This window comes from Pseudopodoces humilis, chromosome 20, assembly GCF_049639895.1.
Source record: "Pseudopodoces humilis isolate 2021_Gansu_Grassland_sample_001 chromosome 20, ASM4963989v1, whole genome shotgun sequence".
Lineage (NCBI taxonomy): Eukaryota > Metazoa > Chordata > Aves > Passeriformes > Paridae > Pseudopodoces > Pseudopodoces humilis.
In genome coordinates this window covers 11704756-11714553 of record NC_142219.1, presented here as the reverse complement: position 1 = coordinate 11714553, position 9798 = coordinate 11704756, and the positions used below count along the sequence as shown (strand labels likewise).

At 44.3% G+C, this 9798-nt stretch overlaps 1 protein-coding gene across 1 annotated transcript; it reads left to right on the top strand.

The window, feature by feature from the left end:
* Positions 1-595: 595 nt before the first annotated feature.
* LOC102104581 (solute carrier family 2, facilitated glucose transporter member 11-like) lies at positions 596-8774 on the top strand. The gene is made up of 11 exons (XM_005524487.3): positions 596-816; positions 1590-1750; positions 2247-2371; positions 3305-3434; positions 3870-4018; positions 4801-4988; positions 5326-5436; positions 5960-6061; positions 6404-6479; positions 6814-6941; positions 7334-8774. Exons 1-11 carry the CDS (start codon positions 721-723, stop codon positions 7538-7540), a joined length of 1473 nt encoding a protein of 490 aa, XP_005524544.2. The 5' UTR covers positions 596-720; the 3' UTR covers positions 7541-8774.
* The last annotated feature ends 1024 nt before the right edge of the window (positions 8775-9798 follow it).

The following is a 9798-nucleotide window of genomic DNA, read 5'->3' as shown; positions in this document are numbered from 1 at the left end:
AGTGAGGATGACCTTTGCATGCAAGTTGGTGTGAAGAGGTTTGATGCCCATTCAAGCAATGACATTCCCCTGGTTAGGAATTGGCTTGTAAATGCTTGGCAGTCACTGTTGGAATATGAAATATTCCAGAGGTGCAGCATCATGCTCTTGTTGCTGGCCAGAATATCCACAGGACAGTCTGTAACAGGGAGTGGGAGGGGTTGAGGTGCATGTATTGCAGTCCTGTATTCTTAAGCCTCCTGTCAAAGAGTTCTAAGAAAAGGTGAATAAACTATGAAACCAGCAATGCCCTTCAATCCCCAAATGTTTATCTAGTCTCAGCCAAGTCACTCAGCAAAATATTCATTTAGGTGAGATAACAAGTGGGAAAGGAGGAGGAGAAAGGACAAATAAATGGAACGGTTCACAAAATGCTCGCATATTGCACTCTGCTCCCACAGCTATGACAGTGCAGATTAAGATGGCCAAAGCTGAAGACAGAAGCACTGAAGTGTGTAACTGAGTGCTGGGAGGCTTCTGGGAGCTGTGTCTGTACTCAGCGTTCTCACTGTCCTGTGCTTTGGTAGCTGTGGTTTCCAGTTGCTGGCTCCTTGGTCTCAGAGGAGGCAGGTTTGTGGCATTGCTCAGATTGTTAGAGCTCCCAAGGAAAACACATGATATTTGGAAGCATGTCTGGATAGCTAAACCAGTTTGCTTGCTGTTTTTATTTCCTGCAAGAAAATGAGCTACAACCTTTTTCTCCTGGCTTTTGTCCTGGGCATTACTGGAGCTTTTCACTATGGATTGCAGGTCTCCATTATCAATTCTCCTGCTGAGGTAAGCATGGAGAGCTCAAAGATTGAGCTATCAGGATTTCTCTGTCCTCAGGTATTCATGCCTCTATGTGCAATGGTTAACTTTTTACTTGTGCTTTCAAAATTAGACTTATCGTGGTTTCTTAGTTCTAAGAGTAATTTCTACTGCTCTTGTATTTCATGAGGTTTAAACTTCTGTCTGATGTGACAGAAGTGGGAAAAGGAGGGATGAATGATACCCATAAAGCCATTTTCCCCCTACCGAGTGGAATTTCTCCTCTCTCCACTGCTCAGGGAATCCCTTGGACCATGTGCTTGACCACACACACTATTTCCAAGTGGCTGTAAGGTGGAATAGGGCAGGGAAGGGTTGTAGCTCTAGAACTGAGGTCAGCACTTGTACCTGTAGCTGGAAGAGGAAAACTGGGGAAGGTGTTTGTCATCCTGAATGGTACCAAGGACACCCAGCTCATACTATCACAACAGATGAGCGGGAATGGCAGGTAGAGAAAAAAGGATCAGGCTTTAGCACAGAAACAGAAGACCAGCCTACCATTCTCTTACTGGCACTCACAGCTGATATTTAATATTGATATATTTATTCACTGGATCTCATTGCTAAAACATCATCTCCAGGGATGTTAATGGCAAAATTCCTGCTGATTTCATTGGGGCTAAGATTTCAACCATGGTTAATGTATCAAAAAGACTGAAAAGCAGGTAAGAGAATTTAAAAAGCACTGCAATAATACAAGAATGTGTTGACTGAGTCCATTGTGTTTTTTTCTTTTAAAGTACATCCAGAGTTTCATCCATGAGACCTGGCTGAAGAGATATGGCTCCTCTCCCAGTGCACAGATGATCACTTTGATGTGGTCCTTTATTGTGTCCATTTACAGCATCGGTGGGCTCCTGGGCTCCTCCTCTGCTGGCTACTTGTCTGTTAGATTTGGAAGGTAGGAAGGAGTGGTTACACCACTTGCTCTGTTTATACCCACAACTGCAGAAAAATAACCTGTGTCCAAGCAGAAACACTGCTTGTAATGTGGCACTGTGAGCAGCCCAGGGCTTCCAGTTAAAGACCAGTAGAGTGAAGAAACAGAATGGAAAATCTGCCAATGATCACAAGGAAAATCATACCCTCTCCCTGATAAAGGGAGCAAATCCAGTCCAAGGAAGTCATACAAGAAGTACATGCATTTTAAAGAGAATTTCAGAGACAACCACTCACAAAGCTTATTCTCCAGATATTGACTCCACTAAAGACATCAAAACCATCAATAAGCTTATCAGTCTGTGACAAGTTTCCCCATTGCCATTTCCCATTTACTTCAGCTGATCTCAGAAGGCAGCACTGAGTCTGTAACCATGGTACAATTCGTGCCACTCCTGTCAGGCTGTGAATGAGGCAAGGGCAGTATTTATGCTGACATGAATTTGAATGAATTCCAGGAAGAAGGCCATGATGCTTGCCAACATCCCTGCTCTGCTGGGCGCAGCTCTGATGGGACTCAGCCGGCTGTGTGGATCTTTTGAGATGATCATTGCTGGAAGGTTATTTTCTGGAGTCTGTGGAGGTAAATTGACATTCCTACCTGTATTAAACAGTGGGAAGAGCAGTGACTGAGGGTCACAAGGATTCACCAGCCTGAGTACACAGATCACAGACTTTTTACTACATTCTGCAGAGAACATGGTTGCTGAGTGCATTTTTAACTGAATAAGAAACCACAAACATAATTAAATTACTAATGTATGACATCTCCATTTCTCTTTCTTCTATCTTTACATCCAGTCCATACAAAAGGTACTGCAATGTCTGAATTGGCAGCAATTGTCAATTATGAGAAATATAACACATATATAATAATATATATGAAATGTAATATTTCAGGGAAGCATGCTCACTTAATAGAGAACTGGCCTCTGTTGTTTATGTTGCTTTTCTCTGTGGCTGATGCTGCCCTCCACATTACAGACAAGGGAATGGTTTTCAAGCCAATTCAATTAGAATTTTCAATTCTAATTTCTAGATGCCTCAGAAGGTTACATTCTGCCAGTGCTTTTCACCCCTGAGCAGTTGGATAAAAATAATACCAACCAGAAAAAAATAAAAAAAATAATAAAAAAAGAAGATAAAAATGAATTCACTGAGCAAATAGAATGTACAGGATTTGCCAACTTGGTGGTTTCAAGCAGAAAATGAGGCACATAGCATCTGAACAGCCACTGAAAAGTGCTGTCTAAGACTAAAGGGAGTAGCCACGGTGGCTGTAGGAAGCAATGTAAGAGAAGGCCAGCCTGCAGAAGGACAAACTTCCCAGGGGCCCATTCTTAGGTAGTGAAATATTCAGCAAAGGCACCAAGGCATGTGCTTCATGCCAGGCATCCTCAGCACAGATAAAAGTGTATCTGAGAGCCAACCCCCACAGGCACTGTCTGTAGTGGTCCCCTCCAAAGCCCCAGAGGACGAGGATTTGCATTGCCTTAACAGTCCTGTGTCACGGCAGGTTTAGCTCAGAATGTCCATATCATGTATGCTGGGGAATGTGCTCCAAGGAAGCTCCGTGGGCTGATTGCCATAACAGCTTCCACCTCCATCGCTGCTGGAAAATTTGTGGGATTTGCTCTGGGTCTCAGGTAAGAGAGTCTGAAACACACTCAGTTTCTTCTGTTATTAAAATACCTGCATATATCAATGTATGCCTATGCCCAAGGGCTGCTGTTTGGGTCAGTCAGTACCAGCCTGATACTTCGTGGCTGGTGTAATAATGGTCATGGGAGCCTGTTTGGATCAGAAGCAGAGGGCTCAGCCCCTGCAGGTTTTTCTGGGACTGCTGTGAGCCCTCAGCTGCTGCAGGAGGACACCGGTGGCTTTGCTGTGCCCAGCAAAGGAGCTGACCCCGTGCAGCTCCTGTGCTACAGGCAAGGGCCCTCTGCACTCCCTGCTGGAGACTCCTGGGTGGGAGCAGCTGGGACACCCAGCAGGGCTGGGGGGATCCCCCTGGGTCTGCTGCTCACATGGTCAGCACAAAGGGTTCCTCAGCACCTCTCATCCTGCTGCTTTTGTTCCAGAGAAGTTCTTGGAGTGGAGGCTCTCTGGCCAATTCTCCTGACAGCCAATGCAGTCCCTGTCCTTGTTCAGCTTCTCACCCTCCCCTTCTTCCCAGACTCTCCCCGCTACCTGCTCATTGACCAAAAGGACAAGGAGGGATGCATCAAAGGTAAGGAAAAGGGCCATAAATCATTCCTTTCAGGAAAAAGGGGAAAAGACAGGAAAGCCCCAGATAAGCCTGGAAGAGAGGCACAGGTGGGAAAAAGACTCTTGGTGTTTTGGCTCTGAAAGCACCTTCAGCTTAATGAAAGTCAGCCTCTTCTGTTTGGATACTAATGCTCTCTTGGCACTAGTATTTCCCTTACCCTCTGCCAGGGTCCTCCAAGGGAGGTGATCACACACAGTTTGTATTTCCAGCAGTGCAGGTTCTGCCCTGAACAGAGTATAGATACAGTACCTTTTCTGTGTGAGAAGAAGAGGCTCTGCCCTGTCCTGCTCTGTCTGGAAGCATCCCAGTTCTAACCCTAACAGCAGGTACCAACAGAAACCAAGCAACAGCCACCATGAGTGTTTAACTGTCAAAGTTAGAACTCCTTGGATGCAAGCTGATTTTTTATATGTAGGAGTTATTTTATCTTGTCTGTGCTTTGGAGTGTGCGCTAGAACTGAACCTTTATCAGGAGAGTATGCAGGGAAGGATTGGTAAGAATGTAAGTGTGACTTACTGAAAGACTGTCAGCAGCTATTGGCCAAAGGTGAGGTCATATTAAAATTTATGGGTAAAAGCAGACAGCACTGATCTGGACCTGTGTCATACCTGATCCCAGATCTCTGGGAAGATCACACAAGCAAAGAGAATGAAGTTCTAGTAAGATACTCTGCAAAGCAGGAAATAATCTGGATTCATGTCTGTGCTGGTGAGCTTGGACACCTCTCCTCCTCTCCTTCCAGCTGTGAAGCAGCTCTGGGGAGATGGGGACCATGTGGCTGAAATAGATGACATGATGTCAGAGCAGAAAGCCATCCGTGGGGAGAAGGCCAAGAGTGTTTGGGACCTGCTGAGGGACAGAGCAGTGCGCTGGCAGCTCATCACTCTGTTCCTCGTCATCTCGTGCATGCAGCTCATCGGGACCAATGTGGTACGTGCAGTGCTTCGCTCTGACCTCTGCATGGCTCACAAGCTTCTCAGCAAAAGTAACCTCTGCAAGGAGCTGGCCATGACTGCAACAGTGCCCTAAGGAGGGATCTGCTTTTACTGCTTATTACAATCTTTTCCCTGGAAATTTGGGACCTGGGATAAGTCGAGAACTGTTTCATCAAGTGTTTTCTGAAGGCATTTCTATGGATTGCCCTGTCATGATAAGATGATTTTCTATTTTCTTAAGGTCTGGTTAATTAATTTATGTCCAAAACAACAGAAGCAAGTGTAAACATGGCCACATGTGTACAGCTTTCACAAATTTTTATTCTTTCCAGGTTTACTTTTATGCATACAGTATCTTTACAAAGGCTGGAATCCCCCCTGCTCAAATCCATTATGTCTCCCTGGGGCTTGGGACCACTGAGATCCTCTCCACAGTTCTGTGTGTAAGTGGCTTTTCAGCTGAATTGCACATTTTGGTCTTTAGAAATACCATAAATGGAGCTTCAGGAATCAAAATTTTGCCTGAAGTCAACCATGGTACCGATCAGATAAAGCTCTCTCTCCACACCCTGCAAACATGGACATTTCTATTGAGCTTCTGGAAAGAGTTGAGTCTTTCTGTTAAAATCACAAGCCATTCTGGGCCTGACCTGGGAGTCCCGTTCCACCCTGGAGGAAGGGCAGTAGGACTCGGGGCTGTAGGAATCCCAGCAATTAACAGTGTAAGCATTCCCACTCTGCTCCCCTGCCTGGCTCCCCTTTGCCTGCAGAACGGCAGCTCTGAGCTGCTGTGCACAGACCGTGCTCCCTGCAGCCCTGCACCTCCCACAGGTGCTCCCAGTCCTGCTCAGGCTCCCAGAGAAGGTGCTAATTCCCCAGTGATTCCCTGGCTGGCCAGTGAAGGCAGAGACCGGAGCAGCTCCCCAGGGCTGTCCCTGGAGCTGCAGCATCTCCTCCTGCTTGCAGGCCTTCCTCATTGAGCGTGCAGGGAGGAGGACGCTGCTGTGGAAGAGCTACACGGTGATGGCCTTGGCTCTAGGGCTCCTCACAGTCACCCTCTTCCTACAGGTAAGACCCTTCTGATGCATTAGAACTGTGCCCATGTTTTATTGTATGACAGATATCATGATTATTTTCCCCCCCACAAATCACTTTTTAGTGAGTAGAAGTATTTTTGGGGCTAACCATCATATTCATAGAGGTCTATTCCCAGCCATGTACATACTGATTAAAGCCATAGCTTTACACAACCAAGATCATTGCCAAGGCTATCTCATGACATTTCTGGAAGCAGAGGAAATAGATCTGTGTTAAACCTTGACATGCGTAGTAGTGATCAACATTTGTAATGGAGCTAGATAAATAAAATTTTAATTTCTGATTTTATTTGCTTTTCATTTCCTACCACAGGACTCCTTTTTCTGGGTACCATACTGCTCTGTTGCACTTGTCTTTATTTTCATCATGAGCTTTGGCATTGGGCCAGGTTGGTATTTTCTTCTGGAATGGTTTCCTTTATTCACTCATTCCTTCCTCACTGCAGCCTTTAGGAGAGATCTCAGGTGTGGCTGTTCCACAATAGACACAAATCCCCGCTTCTGATTCAGTACAGGTGTCGATATTTCCCTCCATAATATGGTAGGAGGTAAAATTCTTTTCCTATTGCATTCCTAAATGCCTTTTTTCTGAAGACCCAAGCACCACCTCAGACACTTCCAGGCCACTTAAAGCCATGAACTTATGCAGCAAAATTAAATATGAGGTACAGAAGCATCTTGCAAAATTTCTAAGCTTCCTTCTTTCTTCAATATATTTTTCAGGTGGAGTAGTATGCCCCTTGATCACGGAGATATTTATTCAGTCATACAGACCAGCTGCTTATGTTTTTAATGGTGTTACAAACTGGATCCAACTCTTCATCCTTGGACTTGTGTTCCCTTTCATCGTGGTAAGCAAAGTAGGGTGTTTGTTTCAGTTCAGAGGAAGTTGGACCCCTCCTGAACCCAGAGCATGCTTCTCTTATCAACAATTCGTGCAACAGACAGAGCCCAAATTAATTACAGTTCTGATGGCTTCTTCCTCTTTAACCAGGTATTTACTGGAAATGCAGCAAACCCACAAAATTCTATCAACTCTACACAAGTTAGAGTGACATAGGCAGCACAGCTGCAGTGACAGAGGCACCAACACTGGCAGATGTCATTTGAAGCAGGATTTATATCAACTAAGTCTCTGACTGAGTTCTTTTAGTAAATACAAACCCAGAAACTCTTTATCATAAGAGAGAGAAATCAATATAAATGTTTATGAACACATTTTTTTCTCTTTGTTTTCCTGTAGGAAGGTCTTGGTAATTTCTCTTTCATCATTTTCCTGGCATACTGCCTGTCCATGGCAATTTTTGTATTCCTGGTGCTGCCAGAGACCAAAGGAAAGACCATGCTGCAGGTCATGGAGGAGTTCAACCGCCTGAACTACCGTGGAAAGAAGGGACAGGCAGCCCCACAGCAGAGTAACTGCTCGGTGGTGACTGTTACTAGGCTTTAAGAACAAACCCTCCACTTCATATTTTGCTCTTTTATTACTGTAGTGCCCAGTAGTCTCACTAAGCAAGAGAGAATCCATAGATCCACAAAAAAATCACCTTCAGTACAGGGTGCAGCATAAACGTGGCAGTTCTCTCCAGCTCCTGAAATATGAGATGAATTAATTCCTCTGCAGAAAAATATCAAACACAGTTTATAAAGAAAATATGATCTTTGTCAGTCCCTCCAAGCTTGCAGTTGTAAACTGAAAACACAGGATCTGCTACTTGCTTGAAAAAAACAGGACTACACAGTTGGGAGAAGTGGTTCTGGAAGGTCCAGAGGTGCAATAAACTTGCAAAGAGGACAGAGGTTTGACACTGAAATGATCTGCCCTTATTAACAAGTCAGTGCCAATGAGCTTTCCCATAGAAGAAGCTCCAGTTCACAGGAAAAGAAGTGTTTAACTCTTTAAGCCAGTGAAAGAAGAGTGCCTTGCCTAGCAGAATCAATACACAATGTTCCCCAATTTACAATCTTTACAATCTTTTTGTTTACAATCTTGGAGATTCTTTCATTGGGAAAAACAGGGATATGTCAGCACTGAAAGAAAGCAATGAGCAAAGAAAGCAGAGCAGCAGGAAATCATGAGTGGGCAAATCCAGTGTGCAGATTCTCCTTCCTCATTGGCAATGACTGTGCAGTGTCTCCTCAGCCTGGAGAACACTGGGTTTCAGTGGGATTGAGCCCTGACAGTAACTGGTACTGACGAGACAGAGAAAAGGAGCACCTCTCCTGGAGAATTTAATCCATATGTGTGACTGCTTCTCTTTCCAGGTCTCTGAATACTTCACATTATTTTTTCATTATAAAACCTGGTAAAAACGGCTTCATATTTGTGTTCACTGCTATATGACACAAGACTTTTTTGGTCTTCTTGCTTTACAGTTTTCTGGAAAGGAAATAAAAAGCAGTGACTAGGAAAACACATCCTTCTAATTATGCCTAGATTGATTTCATTGAATGAAGAGTCAAGGACAGAGGAGACCCCATCTTCTGGGGCAGTGTTGTTGGGGTCAAGGAATACTGTGTCTGTCTTGTTCTGGAGATGAGATCTTCACTACCAACTGATGCAGATGCTGTACAATAAATTTTGCAAAAGGATCTGAATACTGAGAAGCAGTTTCTTTCACAGCCCTAAGGCTCCTTGCTATTTTATCTTCACATCAGCCTCCTGCAGCATATGTGGCAGTGGCAAAATCTAATGCCAGGAGCAGGGAAATTTCCCAACACAGCCATCCCTCCCGTGACAATCATCATACTGCCAAAAAAACTAGATAAAGTTTTTTGTTTCAAGGCTTGAGATCATTGATTGCACAGTTCCACTTTAATAACCAACATACATTCCTTCTTCTGGTCAAAAATGCAGGGAAAAAACCCAAACAAAAACATTAGAAGTGGTTTGAAAAGAAAATATTGGGTAATTGATTATTTTAAAGGTCCGTATTTGGTTTGGTCTTTCTCAAATTTACTGGTTCCCAATGAGGAAGTTTTTACTGTCTTACAAGAGATTAAAAACTCATTTCCTTATACATGTCTTTCCACAGCATGATTGTGTTCAACCTGCCTTCTCCCCTCCTGCTAAAGGCTGTCCACAAGAGGGAAAGTGTGGTAAATCATTTACCTTGCCATAAACTATCATGGATTGGGAATAAAGGTTGAAGAAGCACTTGTGAATCTGCAGTTCCAGGATCCAGGATCACACAAGTGCAACACAGGGCATCTCTGAAAATAAACTCCCTCCAAGTCCAGGGTGTTGGGTGAGCTCTGTACTGGGTCTGGACAAAGCACATTTCTTTGTAGTCAAATCTTAGGTGGAGGGAATGCATCTTGTCCTCCTCTTTAGGAAAATAAATGAAAACTTTACTAGGCATTTAAGGCTTGCTTTTTCCATCCTACAGCACTGAATAGTGTGAGGCCAGATGAAAATGAGACAGCAGTTGGAGTATTCTAGGAGGGACACAGACAACAAGAGGAAGAGGAACAGGGCTCTGCAGGGACTGTTTGATCAGCCAGATGTTAAAAACTGGCCACAGTGTTTAGAAACCTTTCCAGAAAGGTCCAGAGTTGTCCTTCCTCCACCCTCAGCTCAAAGAAAAATCTTCCTTTCCCCTCTAGTTCCTGCAGGCTCATCAGCTCTTGCCCGCTGAGATGTGGCATCTTGCTCTGGCACACAATGGGTCGATTCTGCTGTTACAGAGAGGCTTCTGAGTGGCTCTG

What these genes read in the sequence shown, in the direction of transcription:
- LOC102104581 (XM_005524487.3), top strand. Translation starts at nt 721, where the DNA reads ATGAGCTACAACCTTTTTCTCCTGGCTTTTGTCCTGGGCATTACTGGA. An exon ending in ATTTTCTGGAGTCTGTGGAG is followed by an intron (nt 2,372 to 3,304) that starts GTAAATTGACAT and finishes GTGTCACGGCAG; the next exon opens with GTTTAGCTCAGAATGTCCAT. An exon ending in CAAGGAGGGATGCATCAAAG is followed by an intron (nt 4,019 to 4,800) that starts GTAAGGAAAAGG and finishes CTCTCCTTCCAG; the next exon opens with CTGTGAAGCAGCTCTGGGGA.